This window comes from Rhamphochromis sp. 'chilingali' (genome assembly GCF_963969265.1).
Source record: "Rhamphochromis sp. 'chilingali' genome assembly, chromosome: 5".
NCBI classification, from domain to species: Eukaryota; Metazoa; Chordata; class Actinopteri; order Cichliformes; family Cichlidae; genus Rhamphochromis; species Rhamphochromis sp. 'chilingali'.
Window position 1 is genome coordinate 20,785,935 of NC_137932.1, and position 24,441 is coordinate 20,810,375.

Sequence of the window (24,441 nt, forward strand, 5' to 3'; positions counted from 1 at the left end):
AAATATATTAACACTGAAACCAAAGGTCAGAGCTGAAAGCATGATTCAGATTCGATTTAAGCTAATTTTATTTTAATCTGCATTAATTGAAAATTACAAAAATGTCAAATGTCGTATTTACAAGGGCTTAAATAGCAACAGCATTTTTTTTAACTGAGGGAGGAAAAACATTAAAAATATAATAATCACAAGGTCTAAAATCACCTTAAAAGTTGTAAATGCCAGCATTGAATGTAGATGTATGTATTGATGTATGTTTCTTTGGCATCAACAGCAATAAAGCAGAGGTACGAGATGCTTTACAAAATGTACAAAATAGTTTAAATAGCAACATTCAAATAACTTGTGTAACACTTTCTATCCTAACTCTTTCATACAACTTTATCACAAACAAAAAATAAACAAAACTTAGTCTACTTTATTTATTCAATAATGCTGCTATCAATAAAATGTGATTTGTGCTTTAAATATATCACCAGCCTTCCAACAGTCTAATTTGTGCTCCGTTAAAGATCATGTGTTTCTCCTTCATTGCAATCTACGTTACTCTGCTGGATCTCCTGTGTAATGTGTCTGAGCACATTGTGTTGGGTCCAACCAGCTTTCTGTTTGTTTCTTTGTCTCTATTGCTGTCAGTCACAACCAACGGTTCGAGTCACTCATTATTGTGTAATAACTGCATATTTAGCCTACAGGGACAATTATAGTTTTCTCTTCTGCTTCTGCTCCTGGAGGGGTGCTGATAGTTGCTTGTACATCATGGGTGATTTTGTTTAAAGAACCTGTGTTCTCATATGTATCCATTAATCCATCAGTAATTGATTTTTTTTTTCTTCTCTTGTCATAATCTTTAAAAAAAAAATTGCCAATACTTTTTGCTGCCATGTACACATTTAAAAAAAAGTCTGCATTTTAAAAAGAGATGATGATGATAATAATAATAATAATAACAACAACAACAACAACAACAACAACAATAATCACATCTTCTTAAAGTTTTTTAAAGCTCTTCATGACATCTTTAAACTTTTATATTCACAACGAGGTAAATGTTGACCACTGACATCAACAGAAAGTTAGGCTAGTAATACTATGGCTGACACAAAGTTCATCCTTATTGATTACATTACTAAACATGGTGATATAGTAATGCCTTATTACTAAAGTGTTCTAAAGTTTTCCTTATATACTTGGCCATATTGATTAGTTTAGGACAATGTACTTCAAGTACAGTGTAATTTAAATGTAACTTTTGCCGAGCAGAAACAGTGAATTGGTTATGAGCTGAGTTACGCCATGTCGCAAGTTTTGTTAAATGATTTTGTGATATTTAATGGATCTGATTACATTTTTTATTTCTCTTCGATATCCGATCCAGTAATTTAGGTCAGTATTGGACCGATGCGTAATATCGGATCGGTCCATCTCTAATTCGTGGTAATCAGTGAAATTCGTATTGCAGACAACTTGGTGTGGTCCACCAAACTCCAGTAACTGGAGCAATCTGCTAGCAACCAAAGCGAGCACAAGAAGGTTTTCGGTGCAGCGCTATGTTTGTGACCAGTTTCACCTAGTAACATCCAAGTGGTTAAGGAACCCACATTTGTCACTAACAACTGGAGGTTGCCAGGGGATCACCAACCGGTCTCTAGTGTGATTGCGGTGTCAGTGATTAAACATCGGCAACAAAAAGTGAAATAACATCCCACAGACAGCCTGTCAAGTGCTGACTTCCCTGTGCCAAATATTTTGTTGTTTTAATTTATTTATCACAGTTATTATTTATTTGTTAGTGATATTAAAGTGATTTATGTCTATATACTCCCGAAGGAAAAACAAATCACTATAAAGATATAAATGTAAAAAACAATATACATGTATATTTGTATATGTATATACCAAGATACCAAGTTATATACCAAACATTTTTGCTACTCCAAACAAAGTAAATTTGAACAAAAAGTCCTAATTAAATAGAAGTCATTAGAAACCTGAGATAAAGTTTAAAGTATAGATTTGACTTTAGGTCAGTATAAGTTTAAGTGGGGCGTGTAGGAGTGAAAGTTCTCCATGTACTGTATGTGTAAATCTATAAGGCCGATAGGTGATGTAACAGCCCAGCTAGCATTTCTCCAGCAGCTACACTCATCCACTTACCCGCTCATTTCACACAGCAGCGTCCTCCCCCTCCTCACCCTTCCCTCGGTCACCACGCCTGTGTTTTCTGGCTGGCCAATGCACTGACCTACTTTTGCTGTTGTCGTTTCACATACGCACGGTCACATATACGCTCTTCTTGCTGCCACATACCTTGCTGTTTCTCGTCCGTTAGAAATGAAATCACTGGAACTCAAGAATAAATTTAAACACCAGGCTGCGCAAAAGGTTAAAAGAGAAGAATCTTAATTTATTTTTTTTCTTTTGATTTTTGTCCAATTTCAATATTATAGAAAAATGCCACAGGTGGATAAAAAGCCAATGCAGGAAAAAAGAGGATCATGAATTTATTTTCACAGTTTAATCTATAACCATTTACTTAAATTTAACTGGCTGTTGTTTTGTTTTTTTTGTTTTGTTTTTAAAAAAACAATCTTTTTTTTATAAGTAAGCAGTGTTAAAAAGTATAAATAAATCAATTTGATTGCAAAAAAGCAACACCATGGTAAAATGCATTACAAATATATTAACACTGAAACCAAAGGTCAGAGCTGAAAGCATGATTCAGATTCGATTTAAGCTAATTTTATTTTAATCTGCATTAATTGAAAATTACAAAAATGTCAAATGTCGTATTTACAAGGGCTTAAATAGCAACAGCATTTTTTTTAACTGAGGGAGGAAAAACATTAAAAATATAATAATCACAAGGTCTAAAATCACCTTAAAAGTTGTAAATGCCAGCATTGAATGTAGATGTATGTATTGATGTATGTTTCTTTGGCATCAACAGCAATAAAGCAGAGGTACGAGATGCTTTAACTCTTTCATACAACTTTATCACAAACAAAAAATAAACAAAACTTAGTCTACTTTATTTATTCAATAATGCTGCTATCAATAAAATGTGATTTGTGCTTTAAATATATCACCAGCCTTCCAACAGTCTAATTTGTGCTCCGTTAAAGATCATGTGTTTCTCTTTCATTGCAATCTACGTTACTCTGCTGGATCTCCTGTGTAATGTGTCTGAGCACATTGTGTTGGGTCCAACCAGCTTTCTGTTTGTTTCTTTGTCTCTATTGCTGTCAGTCACAACCAACGGTTCGAGTCACTCATTATTGTGTAATAACTGCATATTTAGCCTACAGGGACAATTATAGTTTTCTCTTCTGCTTCTGCTCCTGGAGGGGTGCTGATAGTTGCTTGTACATCATGGGTGATTTTGTTTAAAGAACCTGTGTGTTCTCATATGTATCCATTAATCCATCAGTAATTGATTTTTTTTTCTTCTCTTGTCATAATCTTTAAAAAAAAAATTGCCAATACTTTTTGCTGCCATGTACACATTTAAAAAAAAGTCTGCATTTTAAAAAGAGATGATGATGATAATAATAATAATAATAATAATAATAACAACAACAACAACAACAACAACAACAACAACAATAATCACATCTTCTTAAAGTTTTTTAAAGCTCTTCATGACATCTTTAAACTTTTATATTCACAACGAGGTAAATGTTGACCACTGACATCAACAGAAAGTTAGGCTAGTAATACTATGGCTGACACAAAGTTCATCCTTATTGATTACATTACTAAACATGGTGATATAGTAATGCCTTATTACTAAAGTGTTCTAAAGTTTTCCTTATATACTTGGCCATATTGATTAGTTTAGGACAATGTACTTCAAGTACAGTGTAATTTAAATGTAACTTTTGCCGAGCAGAAACAGTGAATTGATTAATTTTTAACATGTCAGGTTTTGCTGCTTTTCTTTCTCACTTTAAAGTAAATGTCACGGCTTTCATGGTTAAAAATGTCAAAATCAAAACAAATATAGTTTCATTAGTGCTAGAGAATCAGTTTTCTGATGTTTTTAAAATCAGATAAGTACCAAAAAAATCTCCCAGAAAAGTAGTACTGATTTAAAAACAGCTGTTTTAATGTGAACTTCGCTTTGAGTCTTTGTCGGGTCTGTTTCTGCAGTGCGGAGAAGCGGAGACGGGAGCTGGAGTGCCGCTACATCGAGGAGCTGGCGGAGCTGTTGTCATCCAACATGGGCGACATTGCCAGTCTCAGCGTTAAGCCCGAAAAGTGCCACATCCTCAAGAGCACTGTGGACCAAATCCAGCAGATCAAACGGCGTGAGCAGGGTGAGGAAAAACGTTTTCTGTACAGTGTCTCCACAATTTCTGTCAAATATTATGCTCTTTAATTTTCTTTATAATTTTCTGTGTAACTATAATGTAAACCAAAAAATCATAAAACATTTTATGTAAATGTTTAAACAAGGTTTGCAGGAGTAAACCAGGGTATGCAAAAAATAAACCTCCACATCTGTAAGAGTTGTCACCTCAAGTTTTCAGTTAAAGCATACATTCTTATCCTATCTCGACAGATGTGGGGAGGAAAGCCTTGGCTGTCTTTGTGAGGCCACTCATTGACATCGGTGCATTCCTAAGACTTAAGTTTAACCATCACAAAATATCTGATAAACTTTCACCTTCTCCCTGACCTGAACCGGTTTTGTAACTTTAACTGTAAAACCAAGCTTTTACCCTCAAACAGGGATTTGAAAGCTTGTCAAAGGAGTTTAGAAAATGTAACCACTCTGGTGGTCTAAAGCTAACTTTTTTCAAATAATATGATTTTTTTTTTCTTTGGTTTCCAGTAGTCTGTCTGCTCTGTGCAGCCACACACATGTAGAGTGCTCTTTATTTCAAAACAGTAACTGTATGATAATAAATTGTAGCCGTACAAAACAACCTTTTTCATTCCATCCATGAACATGTGCTACACTTGTTAGAATAACACGGTAAAACTGTGATATTTACCTCAGTGTTTATTGTGCTATGAATATCGCTGAGACTCAAAATGGGCTTTTTGGTAGGCACCAAATATCTCTGTTGGCATTAAAACCCCTTTTTTCATAGCATAGCAAACGTTGTGTACGTGTTTTTAATAGTGCTGTCATCTCGTCATTTAATCTCGTTAAAATGACCGCATTACCGTGGCAAATCTCCGTTAGCGAGTTACCGCGGATCGCCCCGTGCGTGGTTCTGCACGGCGTCAACGTGTTAACATGTTGACGCCGTGCAGAATCACTCATTATGACGTTATGGCCTTAATAATTTAAACGAAATTAACACTGACAGCACTAGTTTTTAAAAATAGGCTTTATACTTAAAAAAACAACAACAACTGTATTGCAAAATATTTAATGTCTCTGTTGTTCTCTCCCCCCGGGCAGAAAAAGCAGCCCTCCTTTCTCCAGATGATGAGGTGCAGAAGTGCGACATCTCCTCCAGTAGCCAGGGACTGGTGGAGAAAGAGGCGTTGGGGCCCATGCTGCTAGAGGTAAAACAATACATAGGAAATCCTGGTTTGTGTGCCTAACATGTTGTTTACTCCTAACTAATACACACGTTCAGAAAATCAGATTTAGTTTTCCCTCTCTCTGTTCTTCCCGTTAAGGCGCTTGATGGGTTTTTCTTCGTTGTCAACCGGGAGGGGCGCATCGTCTTTGTTTCTGAGAACGTGACGAGTTACCTTGGATACACCCAGGAGGAGCTCATGGCCTCCAGCGTCTACAGCATCCTCCACGTGGGAGACCACAATGAGTTTGTTCGTAATCTGCTGCCTAAAAGCCTCGGTGAGTGAGCAGAATCGATTTTAAATGCAGCGACTGCGTTTGCAGCCAGCGACTGCAATGTTTTTGAGGGATATTTAATAATCACTTTTTCAGCATTTTTAAATTTCACCATTTCCATGCCAATGAAACCCATTAAGGAGGCAATAAAACTCACTGTTAAAAAAGCAGAAGAATCTGTACACGGCACTCAAATCCAAATGATTAAGTTGCTTTATTAAAAGAAGATTTTGTAGCTAAGGCAAATTTAAAGAGCTGTGAGGAGAGGTAGGAGGATGAACTGTGTAAATTTTAAATGAACAGAGTTTTAGTGCTTCTCACAAAGCTGCAAATTATGTTAAGGGAGGAAAGTGTGTAGAGGCGGCACATGCGTGGGTGAAGAGTATTGAAACATAGACTTTCTATTCTGTGACAGTGTATTTTTTTTCTTTTGTGTGTGTGTGTTTAGCTCCAACCTTGAAGAGATTAGAATGGAAACGTAGGGGCCAGATGAGGGGGATTTAAGGACAAAAGATAACAGAGTGCACTAGGCAACAAGGTTGAATTGTTGTATTTTCCATTGGTCTTGTAATTCGGCACCAGGCACTCCAGTACTTCTTTTTTTCTACTCAGAAACAGATTTTAAAGAAAAATAAACTCACAGAGACACTTAGCAGATGGATTTTTACCATCTTAGGTTGGTTGTCAACATTTAGCTTATTCTTAAATCCTTTAGTGCTTCTTCTTTGTGTTGCTTAACAAGGATTTGCAGCCCTTTGTAAATTAATATAAATTTTGATATTGTATTTAAAATTGTTATTTACTAAATGAACCCAGAACAGTAAAATGGAAGGAGAGAAGAACAGATTAGGCAGCAGAACAAAATGCTTTTGTGCTTTTTAAATCTTTGCAAAGTTACAAAAATTGCTTCAAAGCAGTTATCCTCTCCCACAAACACTGGCCCTGAATTGGCTGCACCTTGTTTCCTTTCTGTAACTTATCTACCTCACTGTGTATCAAATGTAACAACTAGTTCAGGATTCAAACAAATAATCAGTTTATTTAAAGCTGTGAAAAGATTTGTGCTCTTCCAGCTTCATTGGTTTGTGGTTTTAAACTCATGAAGATATGTTACTATGAAAGGCAAGTTTTTACCTTACGTAGTAACGGCATGCAGTATGCAAAAAAATAGAGCATTCCTTGTGCATGGAGAAAGCACATTAATAGTTAATTTTATTGCAGTTTCCATGCACTTCCAGCATCTGAGGAACTGAAAACCCAGCGCCTCTACAATGCTAGGAAAATCCTCGGTTTTAGCCTCAGTGCTACATTTGCTTCGAATTTTATCCATTTTATTTTGTGGGTTTTTTGGTTTGTTTATTTTGTTTTGTTTTTGTAGTTTGTGTCCCCCCTCACAGTCTAAAGTAATGCTTATTTGTCTGTTAACTGATTATAAAATTTCCCAGAAATGTGTGAAATATCTCTGCCGTGTCTTCATCCACTAACCCCCAATCAGTCGCCGCCTCTCCCCAAGTCTGGTTCTGCTGGAGGTTTCTTCCTGTTAAAAGAGAGTTTTTGAATGTGAAAGTGAGTGAGAGGTGTTTGGTTAGAGCTGTGATGAACTGGTGTTCCCTCTCTCACCGGGTGACTGCTGGTATAGACTAAGTTAAGCAGTTACGTAGTATATAATTATTAAACACGTTAAAAAGTACTAGGCAAATGTTTTAACTTGATACTGTTTCACCGGTTCCGCTGACATCTTTCCATTTGTGTCCACTAATTACAAATTCCACTAAGCATTCCTTTCACCGTGTGAATCATGTTTGGGTGATTTGGTGCTCTCTCTGTGTGTTATAGACTGTAAATTGGAAAATAAATTCCTCGCTTTCCCCTCTCCCTCTCTCCCACTCTCTCTCATCGACCACGATTAGTGCCGAGATGCGCAGAGGCCAGCACAGCTCTGCTGTTCCATCTGTGCCTCACAATTAGGATTATAGCAGATTGATAGCCCTGCTTTAATTGAGTGCAACATTAAATTATGTCCCAACCCCCTGGTGCTGTATGAAGCTGCTGGGGTTAAGAGTCTTTCTGCACGAAAGCCTCAGTAGCAAAATCTTCTTCTTGATTCACACAAGTGTGACGGAAACAAACCTCCATAGTTCTTAGTTATGAACTTGTAAATGAGTAAAATATGATGCTGATATTAAGATCAGACATTCTCATCTAAGCTGATGTCTTTTTGTCCTTTCACCATAAATCTCATTAAAGGAGTGATATTTGTGTAAGAAAGAATGAATGCATAGATGCAAAAGTCTTTTCTTGTCTTTCAAATGTGTGCAGCAGATTTGGATTTGCAAATGCCCTATTGTCTAATTTTTAAAATGTGTGCAAAACGCATCAAAGCGTCCCACTGTCAGCATTTATTTTGCTGCACTTTGTGCAAATCAGACGAGCATTTGCATCTCTAGTTCTAGTGCTAAATTAAAAAAGGATGGCGTTCCTGAGGGTGATTTGTACCAGGTTTAGTAAAGAGATTTTATCATGAAGTGGTGGAAATGATGGGACTTTGTTTATTTTCTCTTTCCTCATCAATATTTAACTTTCTCTTTGTTGTAGTAAATGGTGTCCCGTGGCCACAAGAAGCTGGGCGCAGGAACAGCCACGCCTTTAACTGTCGCATGCTGAAGAGACCACCAGACGAGGTGGATTCGGAGAACCTGGAGGCCCGGCAGCAGTATGAGATCATGCAGTGTTTCACCGTGTCCCAGCTACGGACCATGCAGGAGGAGGGAGATGGTACATACATACATATTACAACACAGCCATGAACCATTTCCTACACTGAATCACTAGATTGTAGTTTTTAAAGCCAATATCAATAGGCACTCATCAGAGTATAGCCTTACGATGATCATGGTTTGAACTGACTCAGTGTTAACAGCTGAATATAAATCTATTTAGGTATTGCACCAATGTGTGCATTCTGCACCATTCTTTGAAGAAAAAATATCTTGAAGTTGCTCACCAGACTGGCTGGTATCAGTTTGCATGTTTAGGAATTGTTATATAAGACAGCTGAACAAGGGTGTCAAATTCAGGGCCGCACAGAGGAATAAGAATCACTTTCTTCTTCACATATGCCTACAAGTATTACCAAGCCTGTTTTACAGGCCTGAACATGACAGCTCAATAGCCATATAGGAAGTCAGGCTGGCTTCAGATTTGCCCCAGGTGGGATTTTGCTTTGACTTTGGCTCATGTGATATAGAACATACAGCAGCGGGCCTGCTATTATTACATGTAACATCCTAATATCCTCCTGCTGTTCCCATGACTTTCCATGATCCTTGCCTTTAGCCTCGGCTGAGGTTTTACTGTTCTTGTCAGCACAGAGTTGTGGCTCTCACCACATTGTTCACCTATGACACAGTTCTTTGAGCATTTTGTATTTCCTTCTTAGCACATCTGTGTTAATCTGAAACGGCCTTTAAATGAAACTTATTACGCTTTTCTTTATTATACTTTCCTCATTTCCTGTTACGCATGTACTTGTACAGCAGTTTATGAGTTATTGTATTTATCCTTTCTTAGTGAGCTTCTTCACCTTTATAATCTATTTAAGTTACATTAAAGGTTGGTGGTGTTTTGGATGCTGTAACACAGGGATGTATCTTATCTTACGAATGGATGATGGAGGAACAGCATACTGGAAGAACGCTTGCTTCAAGGAAGAGGAGCTGAAACGTCACAAAATTCCAGTAAAGGATAAATAAGGATTTTTTAAAAATGTGAATCACGTAAAGCTGTTATAGTAGCAGAGTGTCTTTCTATCTATGGGTTTCCAGTGCACTCAGAGTTAAAAAAAAAAAAAAAAGACAAAGAATAGTTTTAGATATGAAGTTTTAATTAGTTATTTTTTTAAAACTCTATTAGTAGTGTTTCTCTTAGGTGAGGGAAGCATGTTTTCGCTTATTGAAACTTGTTTATCTGTTTCTCCCGAATCATGAAAATGTTCTTGGCTATGTCAGGAATCAATCCAATTTAAGAAAATAATGGATTTGGCTTACACAGAAGGTGATCATTGTTGATGGATAAATACTTCTGCAGTTATTTTATGACTTTTTGCTGTTGATGCTGCCACCAAAACCTTTCACTCGCTGGTTAATTGGACTGCCATCAGATTGTTGGGTGATGTTTTTAATGTTCTTTGGAGCCGCTGGCGCAGTAGCCTTGATGAACTGTGTGATTTTTCTTTTTTCCTGCATTGCAGACTCATTGGGCTGTTTGTTCTGTCTGCTTTTTAGTCACTTTGATAAGAGCTGGCCTTGTGGATTGGAGGACTCTCTTCTTGTGTGTGGAATCTGGTTTAGTGGCTCCTACTTCATTGTTTGACATGTTTCTATAGAAAATTGGCAAGAAAATGTTATTTTTGTGTTCCAGCAAGCTGTTGTTTCGTCCGTTTTGTAGTTCATTCATTGAACTTTTAAATATAAGTGTTTTTGTGTTATTTATATTTGTTGTATTTGCTGCCAAACGTCTTGAAAGAAACTGTTTCCAAACAGCTGAACTGGTTTTGCTTCTTTTGTTGACCAGAGTTTATCTTTCTGTCATCTTGACTTAAATTAAGCTAAACTGGGGGAGTGAGTTTGGGCTTTAAGAGATGTGTGATACACTGTGAACGAGAGGGATGTTCTAGATTTATGGTGCAAGACAAAACAAGACCACCATTGTGGGGCAAAAAAATGCAGCACAATAAATGTTGCAAGCTGTTATTGTAATTGAATAGTGGTTGCAAGAAGGAGGATGTGTAGTTGAAGGTCTTTGATATTCACTACTTGGATTTAACAAATATCTTTTAATAATACAGCGCAGGTATAGGGCGGGAATTTGGTCCCCGCTCTCCTGTCTCACAGTTCATACTTTTATTGCTATTTTTCAGACTGTTTTTTGGATTGAATTCTTCATATATTTCAAGAATATCCAAAATCCACTGTAAAAAAGAATCTGTTGTATTTAAGAAAATTGTATTTAAGGTTTCCAAAGACAGCGATTCGTGTTAAGTAATAAGAATATGGACTGTATGCTCCCAAGTAATGGATATTTCTACTGCTATAGAGTTATTAATTATATTTCAGCTGATAACAACCGTGTTCAGTTGTTATCACCATATTAAGTAATAATATAACTGATGATCTTCTCTTCTGTGTTATATCAGTCTTGCAGGTGATAAACATTTAAAACTAGTTTAATGAAATCCTGAAAAACCTTAAAAGTATTCAGCAATTTGTTGTCTTGACACAAAAGGGGGTGAATCTGTGCATCCCTTAGTCTTTAAATTCATTTATATCACCTCCATTCTTCAGCTGTTGTGAATTTTTTCTTTCTTTTATTGACTGCAACAAACATTTACATAAACCTCGCTCCTTGTGTCCTCTTTAGACCTGCAGAGCTGCCTGATATGCATTGCCTGCCGGATGCCACGAACCCAGCCTGTCAGCACGGAGTCTTTTATCACAAAGCAGGATCCCACAGGTAAAAGGAAATAAAAATCTCATCGTCTACACCCATGGTTCTCAAACTCTTACCTGTGAGGCTTTGGGGCCCTTTGTAGCACCGCCTGTGAGGTCAGCATTTATTTTATTCAACCACAGTTCATACCACGCTGTGATATATCAGCACAGAACAAGACTTAGTAAGCAACTCTCTTCAGTTTAAACATTTCCCGTTCAAGACATTAAAGGAACTAAACCTTTATAGCACAAAGAAGAATAAGGGGGGTGTCAAGAATTGAGCAGATACCTCACGTGTTCTTAAAAAGGCTGTAAATGAGTGTAAAAATCCAAATACTAACATATATATCCATCCTTTAAATTCTCATCTGCATCCCTCAATAGTATGTTCACTCCCTTACCTCGCGTTCAGTCACTAAAACTCAAACACATGTACAAAATTTGCTTTACTGTATTATTAGAATGAATTTATATCCCACCCAGACGAAAGCCTAAAATCTTGAAAAATTACAGCAACAATGAGGCTTAAAGATCATTTTAGAAAGTATTCGGAGATTTTCCTTTTTTTTTTTTAAATTCGTTTCTCAAAGGTAACAGTGTGAACCCTGAAAGTGTGAAGTCTGCTGCAGTTGTTGAAATCGGTGCAGGCTGATCTTTTGTTTGTGTGTGTGTGGTGTTTTAATCCAGGGAAGATCATCTCCATAGAAACTAGTGCTTTGCGAGCGACAGGCAGGCCTGGATGGGAGGACCTGGTCAGGAAATGTATCTATGCTTTCTTTCAGCCGCAGGGCAAAGAGCCCTCCCACGCCAAGAAGCTTTTGCATGAGGGTGAGTAGCTACTATTGATTTTTTTTTTCTCTTCTCTCTCTCTCTCCCCCCTTTTGCCTCCACTCTCAGAAATTATTGACACGCTCACTGCCGGCTCTGTCATGGCTGCAGGAGTTTCTGCAACATGTCAATGGCACTATAGTGAACTGAGTAGAATACTAAATATTAAAAACTTTTCAAACTAACTTGGATCCACCTACATCGAGAGAGGATGTTTATGTAGATTTATGGAGGTGACAACTTCGCTCTAGGCTTGTAACCAGTAATGAATGAGGTTGATTGATTAGTCTGTAAGGTTCCTGCAGCCCTGCAAATTATTATTCTTATTTATTTATTTTTTACCAAGCAATAATTACACACTTAACTTACTAAAAGATAAGGAACTAAAAGAAGTCGTCACACTTCAGAAGTTAGTTATACATCGACTGACTTGGCTTAATTTCAGCTCGGCTGCTAACAGAAAAGTGACACATTCCTGAGACGCTGCTCCTCCACATCAAAAGAAACCAGTTGAAGTGGTTCATGTATCTGAATTAGAGAACTCCTCTGTGAGACTTCAAGCTTATCAGAAATGGATGCGGTAAATCTAAAGCACGTTTAAGCAGCAGGCTAAAGCCGAGGTGGAGCATCATCTGTCACCTCGTCTTATAACACAGATGTCTGCCTCAGAATGACCTTTTTAGGCCTAAATCCTTTATTTCTCTTTCATTCTCAACAGTGATGACACATGGGACCGCAATCAGCCCGCTGTACCATTTCACTCTGAGTGATGGCACTCCGCTTAGTGCTCAGACCCGCTGCAAGTTCTGCTGCCCCCCCAACCCTGATGTACAGCCCTTCATTATGGGCATTCACACTATTGACAGGTACTGTGACTGAACACACACACACACACACACACACACACACACACACACACACACACACACACACACACACACACACAGGAGATGACTGCAACTGAGCCTAATCTTATTTATTAGTGGATAAAGTGATGTTTGACAACCACATGTAAAAGGTCAAAGATTTTAAAACTTTGTACTTCCATGGTCAGAATTAATTATCCAGTTTCAGAAGTTAGCCTTAGTGTAGATGTTATGATAGTAATTTACTTCACTTTGTGTCAGTAACAAGTGGTATCTCAGAGTAAAATGAATTTTCATCCACTGAAGTGTGCACAGCATGCACCTGCAGAGTCCCATGCATGTTAGTTTCCCAGTTATGGTCTTTTTGGGGGATGTTGCAGATGATGCTGGTATTTTCAAGGATTTTAAAAATGCTCTGACTTTCTCTGAAGTTCTACCAGCTGCGTTAAAGTGTAATTAAACTGCTTTTATGGTAAAATGGGTCAGTGATACTTTTCAGATGAATGTGCGCCTTACACAGTAATTTGATCATTTATGGCAGACTCATTGAATGTGCCGAAGAACTGAGAGAGTAACTTGCCACAGCCATAAGGTGCTGGGATATCTTGAAAAGTGCTTGAATTCAAGGAAAAGTGTGGAAACCCAGTAAGGTTGTTATTTTGGCTTGTTGTAACTGAATTCTTCAGAATTTCCTTTTCTCACTAGAGTTTATTGATTATTCTAGTTTATTTTATTATAATTTTTTGTTCCTCATATTTAATTGATATTGTCTTAATTAGATTAGATGAAACTTTACTAATCCCTCGGGTGGGTTCCTCTGGGAATTTCAGTAATGTACTGATTGGCCATTTTATTACATTTTATTTGATGTTTTCTCTTCCATGCAAGGTGCAGTTTGACTTATTGATTGTTAACAGAAGTTTTTTAATCATCAGCAAACAAAAAGTGCTACGACAAGTGTTCTGATATGGATTTTCATTCTTAAAGCTTGTAATGGAGATAATGAATGTTTAATGTTTTTTTCACTTTATTGATTACGGGGAGAATTTAAAGAGCAGCAGACAGAGAAGCCTGGATGACGCTTGAAGCCTGGATAAGGCAGACACTGATAGAAAATGGGGTGTTTGTGGACGTGATATAAAGATGTGGTTGACATCTTTAATTTTCCTTTGTTTTTTCTTTTCCCAGGGAACACAACACTGCTAGCTCTCAGGAAAACACTAACCCCAGCCTTCCACCAACCCTCAGCGGTATCGCCCAAATTCCCTCCCGCTCCCCTTCCCTCCCCCCCAGCAGTAATTCAACCCAAGGCTCAAGTCTCGCCACCGCGGGCCTTCACACCAACAACAGCAATGCCTCTTCCCACGGACATAATCCAGCCACGCCGACAGGCTACCTGACACCCAATCGGACGAATTGTCCCCAGCAGGTCAACAGCCCCTCTCCTTTGAGCAGCCCACTTACAGCAACCCCTACCTCTTTTATGTCGCCCAGGATGCCACGGGCCAGTCCTGGGTTAGGTGGGAGCCCTCGGGTACCAGGGAACCCCTTCTCTCCCTCCACACCTGGCCTCCATTCCCCAGCTGGGGCTCTAAGCAGTGGAGGAAGCCTCAACAGGCAGCAGTCTAGTGGTGATGGCAACAGTAGCGCAAGCGGTGGGTCAACAGGGTCTTTCTCCCTGTCCTCTCCGGTCCTTCAGAGACAAGCCAGTACACCCACCGGCTCCTCTATTCGACCTCCGTCAACAAAACCCTCAGATGGAGGTGAAGAAGGGGGAGAGGACTCTGTTAAAGTCCCCCTTTCTTCTGCCTCACAGCTGGGTAACCCCAGACTCAATCAGCTTCTGGATAGCAATGGGACAGGAGCTGACTCTAACAACAACAGCAACAGCATCCACTGCACCTCCTCACCTCATCCACCTAACCCTGCTCCTGCCCCTCAGTGCCCTGCCTCCCACAGCAGTCTCACTGAAAGACACAAGATCCTCCACCGGCTGCTTCAGGACAGTAGTCCCAATGATGCCTCCACCACCAGTGAGGAAGGAATAAACAAAACTGAAGTTGAGATCAAGAAGGAGCCACCTGCCAGTCCGGCGCTGGGTGCAGGACCTCCCAAGAGCGACTCGAGAGAGCCACAGGACCACCAGTTGCTTCGTTTTCTCCTGGGTACAGATGAAAAGGTATAATATGGAAGCCCAAAGCTTTTTTTCTTTCTAAATTCCTTTCCCACCACACCACATATGGAAGACCGGTTCTCCTTGTGCCCCACTGCCAGTCTTATGTTATTAGATTACTGTTAATCTTACAGTGGACGAGAGCCCGGACACGACCACTGGTGAAATGCTTAATGAAGTACAATTTAATAATGTTATTTATTTAATATTACTTCTGTGTTTTGCTACTTTATGCTTAAAATCAGCACATTTTGGATACAAATATTGCGCTTTGTACTTAAAACCATTTATTTTAAAGCTTTAGTTACAAGCAACTGCACTAAACGATTGTTCTAGATAAAGCTGCCCAGCAGTGTACAGCAGCAAAATAAAAATTATATAGACAATTTGGAATCAATTACAATGATCCAGTATTAGAATATATATACTGATTTTATTTTAGATACTTTGTATTTTAGGTCCAAACTATGATAGTTTTACCTAAGTAGGGTTATGACTATAAGAGATCCAAAAGCCACACAATTCCAGCTGTATTGGAGTGCAGGGCTGCACGTGAGCCTGAAAGTATTAGTAATTGCCTTCTATACTGTATTTATTTCTAATCTGATATTCACATTTTTTTCCTTTCTGCTGCCACATAAAACAAAAACTAAAAAAAATAACAGTCTACAAACACATCCCTACTCAACCCAAAAGATGAGAATCAGAACCAGAACAGCATCTGAAATAATAGTTAATCATTTTCACTTATTGCAATGGAAGTCTAGAATATAGGGCATTGCAAATACTATAAAAGGAAACTTAAGGTTATGTATATAACCCCGGTTCTCTGAGTAGCATGAGTGAGTGTCTCACTATGGGAACGCCTCCTGCGTGACCTCATCAGAAGCTCAAATACCATTACGCCAGCCCTTACAGGCTGGCTAGGTGACGCCCATGTCAGGAGGGGCCAGTGCCTCCCTATATAATAGGCTGACATAGCGTCAGATGTCATTCAAAACAAGCCCACCACTTCCTCGCTTCCATAGCAAGGAGGGCGGTCTGGTGAGACACTCACTCATGCTACTCAGAGAACCGGGGTTATATACATAACCTTAAGTTCTCTTTCATAGCATTCGTTTCGTGTCTCACTATGGGAGAAATACTGACTCCCGGATTGCCAGACATGCCTGTTAAGAAGACAACCGTCCCCAACAGCACTTCACAGGGGAGAGGCCCCCACCCGGGAAGAACCTGCACTGAGGACTGAATGTGCTAGGTTAGGTGCTGTCACATCTAACCTGTAAAACCTAGCAAATGTATGAGGTGAGGTCCAGCATGCAGCTGCACACACCTCCTGAATAGAAACTCCCCTAAAGAGAGCCCATGAGGTCGCCAGACCTCTAGTGGAATGCGCACGTAAGCCAGCAGGGGGCTCAAGGCCCCTGCTAGTATAGGCCAGGGCAATTGCTCCTACTATCCAATGGGAGAGGCGCTGTTTAGACACAGGCTTTCCCATATGTGGTTTAGCCCAGGACACGAACAGCTGGTCACTTTGTCTGACACTCTGGGTTCGGTCCATGTAAATGCGCAGAGCACGGACTGGACACAAGGTATGCAGCCGCTGTTGCTCCTCTGAGGAGAAATGCGGTGGGCAAAAGGCCGGCAGTTCTATAGGGGAACATGTGCCGACAACCTTTGGGACAAAGGCAGGGTGAGCCGCATACTGACCCTCGTATTATCCGAGGAGAACTGAATGCATGACTGATGCACTGAGAGAGCGTGGATCTCTCCCACACGTTTAGCAGAAGCTAAAGCAATTAAAAGAGCCGTCTTCAAGGACAGAAATTTCAACTCAACCTGTTCCAGGGGTTCAAATGGGCAACAGGAGAGCGCAGCCAATACTGTGGGAAGGTCCCACGATGGAGCCAACAGCCTAGACGTAGGCAATTTACGCCGTGCACCCTTCATGAAACGGCATATTAAGGGATGCTGGCCAACAGTCTTTCCCTCAAAACCAATATGGCAGGCTGAAATTGCTGCCAAATACACCTTGATGGTGGAGAAGGCTTTACCCTTATCAATCAGGGCCTGAAGAAATGACAGAATCACAGCCACAGAGCACTGAAAAGGGGTGGCCTGTAATTCACTATGAGGGAGCCCCACCGTGTTCAGGTTAAACCACTCACGGGCCAAGCCCACAGAGCCAGCCTCTCTGGGTGGGGGTGGAATATTTCCCCCTGTGCCTGAGACAGGAGGTCTCTGCGTAGTGGTAACAGCCAAGGTGGGCCGCACAGCTGCTGAAAAATCTCGGCCAGCCAGTGTTTCCCTGGCCAGTGCAGGGCTATCAGGATCATATAGTGACTTCTCTCCCTCACTGTGGCCAGAGTTGGAGAAATGAGGGCCACTGGGGGAAAAGCATAGAGGAGGGTTCTCGGCCACTCGTGAGCTAGAGCATCCACTCCGAGTGGAGCTCTCTGATCATGCAGCGAGTAAAACAGGGGACACTGAGCATTCTCACTGGACGCATAAACGTCCATGGTCGCCTGACCGAATCGCAGCCAGATCTGCTTCACCACCTCTGGGTGAAGCTTCCAGTCCCCATACAGCGGGTTTCCCCTGGAGAGAAGATCTGCTCCAAAGTTCAAGATCCCCGGCACGTGAGTTGCTCTCAGTGACAGCAGGTGGACACTGCTCCAGACTATCAGTCTGTGTGCTAGTGTGTGTAACTTGGGGGACCCCAGACCCCCTGTCTGTTGATGTAGGCCACAACGGTGGAATTGTCCGACCTCACTAAAACATGATGACCTCTCAGCCAAGGGAGAAAGTGTTTTAGCGACAGGTGAACCGCCAGCAGTTCCAGACAGTTTATGTGGGTGGAGCGCAAGTGAGGGCCCCATTCACTGTTCTTCCCTCGTGGGTGGCCCCCCAGCCCGAAAGAGGGGCATCTGTGGAAATCGCCTTCCTGGCTGAAACTGCCCCCATGGCAACGCCCTGAGACAAGAAACCTGGCCTCTTCCACTCGCGGAGAGCGAGTGAACAGTCTGCAGAGACTCTCACGCGACGGTGGCCGTCTCGGTGAGGGTCCAGTCCCTGCGAGCCCACCCAGCGCTGAGTGGGTGGGCTCGCCGTCAAAACGAGACTTTACATCCTCTGTTTGTATGGCGGGCCACGGGATGTTGAGCCTAGCGGCTGCGCGCTTGCACATGTCCTGCATGTCGAGATCCAGGGGAGACGGCGGTGTCGGTTTTTCAACCTCGCCGGTAGCCAAGGGCTTTGCAGCCCAGCTGATGCTAGCCAAGGAGGTTGGAATCTTCCTCCTCGCCATCGTCAGACAGCAGGAGCTCTGAATCAGCCGACTCATCTCCGTCCTCGTTGGCATCTCCCCAGGTGACTCCAGCATCGGGGAAAAACTCACGATCTCCGTGTGCCTCCAGCGACGGGAAAGCGGTCGCGATGGGCTGAGGGTCTGCCTCTACCCAGCTCGGCCCTGGCGTTGCGGCCAAATCATCGGGCACCGCAGCAGCCTCACACAGCAAAGGGTCGCCACCCGACAGGTTAGCCTGGCGAGCTAGCATGCGGCGGAGTAGTTTGCGTGGGAAAGCCGCGCAGTGGATACAGTCTCGTGCGGGTGTCAAGGCAGCCTGAGCGTGAGATAAGCCCAGGCATGCCGCACACACGGGGTGTGTATCCCAGGCAAAAATCTTTTTGCGCAAAGGACAAAGTTTTGCAACTTCGTTGGCCGTCGTAGCCATGGTTAGCTAGAGGGTTGCGCACGTTAGCAAGACCGACACTGAGTGCGGAGAATATTGCTATTCCTCGCTAACGTGGGGTGAAAAGTGTTGCTACTTTTCTACAGGTATTGCTACCTAATGTTTAAAACCGCTAGCGTCGAAGGGTATTGCTACCTGATGGTGAAGCTAGGGGTACCTTTATTAGCAAAGCGTTGCTACTTCGCTTTCGGAAAGTATTGCTACTTCCCTGGGTGAAAGTATTGCTACTTGGCACCCGCACTAGCTCCAGAACAGTATTGCTACTGCTTGTATGCTAGTGGACAACTGAAAGCTGGGAACAAAGCGCCCGGCGACCGAGTTGTTCATTCGAATCTGTGGACAGTTTAGCTTTAGCACCCAATAGCACAGTTGTCTACAGGCTTCTGTGAGAAGCGAGAAGAGGTTTTTGAATGACATCTGACGCTATGTCAGCCTATTATATAGGGAGGCACTGGCCCCTCCTGACATGGGCGTCACCTAGCCAGCCTGTAAGGGCTGGCGTAATGGTATTTGAGCTTCTGATGAGGTCACGCAGGAGGCGTTCCCATAGTGGACACAAACGAATGCTATGAAAGAGAACTTTAGCTTCTTTTTCTGGAATAAAATTTAAAGGAAACACAATGCAGTATAAAAATATACTAATATACTATTTGGTCTTTTTTAATGGTTGGATTGTTTTAATTTTAAAAGTCAAATATATTATAATTTAAGATGGTCTTTAATATCCCATACAAACATACATTCTTCTGTAAACTATGTGTTCGGATGCAGTCACTCTATGAAAAGGTGAAAATTAAACATAATAATTAGCTCATATTTTGATATCATTAATATTCAAACCTTACATTTAGGGTTCTCTGTATTATTACATTTTCATATATTTAAATTTCAGGTAAATGCAAGCAGTGCTTAAGTCCGTTAATTTATGATGAACATTTATTCTTTACTGTATACTACATTGTATTTGACTTCCTGATGTTTGGCACCTGGCTGAAACCTTTTTGTTTTTGAAGGACTTGGACGACCTGCCACCTCCATCTGCTCTGAGCCTTCAGACAGTGAGAATTAAGGTAGAGAAGAAAGCTGGTGGGGAGGGAGTGACCTGTACAGGGTCAACGGTTGGCGCAGGAGGTGCAACCAAACTTGGAGGAGTGTCCAGCCCCAAATCGAGCCCTGTCGGAGAAAACCGCAGAGACAGCCGCAAAGACAGCCGAGACTCCATGGTACAGCTGTTGATATTGTGTTAATTTTTGAAAATTGGGCATTTAACATTTGTGTAAAGTAATAAAACAGAAGGCCTTCAGAGTGGGATTTCAACTACAGCTTAATGAGAACTTGTTTCAGATCGCCACTGCATCATCAGACCAATAAAATAACGCTTTAAAATGAGACTGCGACAGAAAATAATGAGGTAAAACGCCATTAGAGCAGCCAGGTTTAGGAAGTAAAACTAATGAACTGGTAAAAGTAAGAAAAATAGGGATTTTACTCGTCAACAACAACAACAATCTTTATTTATAGAGCACATTTAAAAGCCTTGGGCATACCAAAGTGCTTTACATAAAACAATAAAAGGTTCAAACATTGATAACGGATAAAAAAAATAAAAAATAACGAGTTATGTTCATAGATAAAAGCTACCAATAAGAATGACTACAGCACATGGGTAATAGCAAGATAAAAGCTGTACCACCATAATAAAAGACACCAATAGAAAGATAGGAGGGAATTAATACAAGAGGTCAATAGGTCACAGCAACCAAACAAACAAACAAACAAACCAGCAATTAAAAGGTGGAGAAGGCAAGTTTAAAAAGATATGTTTTAAGCTGTGATTTAAAAGAATGAATAGAATCAGATGCCCGGATGCCAATCGGGAGATTGTTCCACAGCACAGGTGCAACAAGAGCAAACGATCGATCACCTCTAGTCTTAAGTCGAGATCTGGGCTGAGCCAGCAGTAACTGTGACGATGACCTTAAAGCCCTAGCAGGAGCATAAGGGTTTAAAAGGTCCTTAAGGTAGCTGGGTGCAGTGTTGTTAGTAATTTTAAAAGTAAACAACAAAATTTTAAATTGAATACGATATTTGACAGGCAACCAGTGCAGATCGGCAAGGACAGGAGTAATGTGGGCAAACTTGCTGGTTTTGGTTAGAATGCGAGCTGCAGCATTCTGAACTGTCTGTAATCTCTGTAAAAGGGAAGAGTGGAGACCACAATAAAGTGAATTACAATAGTCTAGCCTCGACGTTACAAAGGCGTGGATGAGCTTTTCGAGATCTTTATGCGGGATATAGCGCCTAGCCTTAGAGATAAGACGAAGCTGGTAAAAACTAGATCTGACAACAGCAGACACTTGTTTGTCAAGTGAAAAGGAGCTGTCAAATAAGACACCCAGATTCCTGACAGTATCAGAGAGAGAACAACTAAGAAAACCAAAGGCATCCCGGAGTTTGGCACGAAGGGCATTACTACCAAAAATCATAATCTCGGTTTTCTTCTCATTAAGGATAAGAGAATTCGACAACAACCACTTCTTGGCCTCAGACATGCATTCTCGGAGGCTATTCAGAGACAGAGCAAGATCGTCGTTTAGCTCAAAATAGAGCTGGATATCATCTGCATAATAGTGATAAGCAATATGGTATTTCTCAAAGATGGCACTTAAAGGAAGCAAGTATAATGAGAAAAGGGTAGGGCCCAGCACAGATCCCTGGGGGACACCACAGCAAACAGGTACAGCCGAGGAAGAGGATGTAGCCAGATGTACCGTAGAGAGCCGATTGGAGAGATAGGATTTAAACCAATCCAGGGCAGCGCCCTTGATGCCTACAGTGTGCTCAAGTCTCGCTAATAAGATATTATGGTCAACCATGTCAAATGCCGATGATAGATCCAAAAGCACTAAGACTGAGGGGCGTCCATTGTCAGCCATTAGTAGGAGATCATTGAAAACACGAAGCAATGCTGATTCTGTGCTGTGATGTTGTTTGAAGGCCGATTGAAATTTATCATTTATATTATTCTCATCAAGGTAGGTCTGCAGTTGGAGCAGAACCACCTTCTCAAGTATTTTAGCCAGAAAGGGAAGCTTAGAAATTGGCCTAAAATTGGCAAAATCACTAAGCTCAAGGTTCCTTTTTTTTAGAACAGGTTGGATTATGGCATGCTTGAGAGCTGAAGGTACATAGCCAGAAAGCAAGGAGAAGTTCAATATGGACAATAAACAAGGTCCAATTACACTGAAACAATCCTTAACAATACGGGATGGGAGAGCATCATGTACACAGTTAGTATTGTTCAGTTTATCAATTAGACGCTTCAGAGTGGAGAGAGAAACGGGTTCAAATTGATAAAAAGTGGCCGAACAATCAGGAGTAGACATACAATCAGTCACCAGAGGAAGAGTAGATCTAAGGGATAAAACTTTATCTAAAAAATAGTTTGAGAATTTTCCACAAAGACCCGGGGAAGACAGCAGTGGCATAGAGGGACGGGGGTTCACCACAGAGTTAAAAATTTTAAATAGAATTCGTGGATTATCACCATTAGTGGTAATAATTTTAGAGAGAAAAGCCGCTTTAGCCGTTCTGGCAGCAGTTTGGAACTTCGAGTGGCTAATACGTAAAATATCATAAGAAGACTGAAGTCTATCACTCCTCCACTTCCTCTCATCACGCCGACATATACGTCGTAGGGCACGAACAGAATCATTTAACCAGCATTGTGAGAAAGTTCTAGGGCGTTTCATTTTGATGGGTGCAACAATGTTAAGAATCGAGGAACAGGTGGTAAAAAGAGTATTAGTAGAGTTCTCAAGTGTGTGTGGGGAAGAACAATCCAGCATACTAAATGGGGAGTTAACAAAAGACGTAGTAAAGTTGACCACAGTATTGGCATTAATAGTGCGCGTAGGATAAAGAGGAGAGTTTAGGTATTGTCCAGTATCACCCAGGTCTACATCGAAGATGACCGGGGAATGATCAGAGAGACCAGTATTCCTGATTTCCTTAATGCAAATGTCCACATTGAATGAAAAAACCAAATCAAGGGTGTGGCCTTGAACATGGGTAGGCTCATTCACCCACTGAATAAGATTAAAAGAATCAGTCAGCACAAGAAAGTCTTTAGCCAATTGGTCATTCATACAGCAGACATGAATGTTAAAATCTCCAGAAACAATAACAGAATCATATTTAAAAAGAACGGATCCCAAAAAATCAGCAAATTCAGAGATAAACATCTTATGATATTTAGGCGGACGATAGACCACGACACACAAAGTGATCCGAGAGCCCGTCAGTTCCAATAGCTGAACTTCAAAACTGGAATAGGTTGGAGAGGATAGCAGCCGTGCATCATGTTTATTATTGAAAACCGAGGCTAAGCCACCACCTCTACCAGTTAGCCTAGGTGAGCTAAAGAAGGCACAGTCAGGAGGTAGAAGCTCAGAGAAGGGGATGAACTCACCCGGAGAAGTCCAGGTCTCCGTTAGAAATAGGACATCCAGTCCCGAGGTGCGAAAAAAGTCATTTAGGAGGAAGGCCTTATTTGAAAGAGACCTGACATTAAATAAGGCCATCCGAATCCGGGGGCCCAGGACCTTTGTAGTAGCCCGTCGCAAGGAGCAAAGGTTGTTATGTTGAACACCGCGGCCAGGCGGTGTTATCCAAAATCGGGCAGAGTGGTAAGCCACTGGGCGAGCAGGGTAGGTTTGAAGGCCGACGGAGCAAATCCAACGGTGGGTTAGCAATCTAGCCGCAGAGTGGCTGCTGAGATAGTGGAAGAAACAGGATAGCCCACGGCTTGTAGAAGGGAAGTCCATAGCCATGGCTCTGATATAAGCCTTAACGCGGACACGGACGCCGCTCCTCCTACCCCGTTTCCTGAAGCGTTTCCTACGGAGCATGGGAAGAGGAGGATAGGTCACATAGGTAGGGGAGACAGGCATCAGGGGGATAGCGGCACCGGCGGTCCCAAGGCAGTCAGGTCGTTGAGAACAGGAAAACCGAAGATTCAGGAGCGTGTCTCTGTCATAAGTTATTAGTGTACAATCACCTAGAGAACATAAAACCAAAGATAAAACAACGAGATACGTCTGCTGATACGAGGTGTATTTTGTGGTCTTTTTGTGGTCCCTATAGCCAAAACAGAAAATACCAGTCAGATTAACCCAGATTACAGAAAACACCTTTCAACAACCTAAACTGATCAGTAAGTGATCCAAGTGTCAAAAGCAACAGACGCTGATGAACTCTGTCCAGCTTCGACCAATCAGACAGTCATAACGCGCAACTGTAATGACCCAGTAATGTTAATCTTCCCACCCTAAACGAGGACTTATTTTCAATCATGCTTGCGTGACACGGCGTTAAAAAGGATCTTTCTCAGTCAAGCCTCGAAATTTTCCTCTGAGCTTTGATCCTGTGTTGCCAGTTGCAGGACAGCCGTTGTAAACCGAGTTGCATGTTTATTTTCTTGGACTTTGTCTCCACTGTGGGTTCAGCTACCAGCTGT

General features: G+C 41.3%; 1 protein-coding gene across 9 annotated transcripts in view; it reads left to right on the top strand.

The window, feature by feature from the left end:
- The window catches only part of ncoa1 (nuclear receptor coactivator 1), a 106,581-nt gene that overhangs the window by 62,024 nt on the left and 20,116 nt on the right, over window positions 1–24,441 (top strand). For all 9 annotated transcript variants that reach the window (XM_080883080.1, XM_080883079.1, XM_080883082.1 and 6 more), the window contains 9 exons: window positions 4,153–4,319; window positions 5,417–5,523; window positions 5,641–5,818; window positions 8,411–8,590; window positions 11,234–11,326; window positions 11,992–12,132; window positions 12,851–12,998; window positions 14,187–15,177; window positions 19,937–20,146. In XM_080883080.1, the coding sequence (XP_080739206.1) occupies window positions 4,153–4,319; window positions 5,417–5,523; window positions 5,641–5,818; window positions 8,411–8,590; window positions 11,234–11,326; window positions 11,992–12,132; window positions 12,851–12,998; window positions 14,187–15,177; window positions 19,937–20,146 (2,215 nt within the window). The remainder of the gene's footprint in view (window positions 1–4,152; window positions 4,320–5,416; window positions 5,524–5,640; window positions 5,819–8,410; window positions 8,591–11,233; window positions 11,327–11,991; window positions 12,133–12,850; window positions 12,999–14,186; window positions 15,178–19,936; window positions 20,147–24,441) is intronic.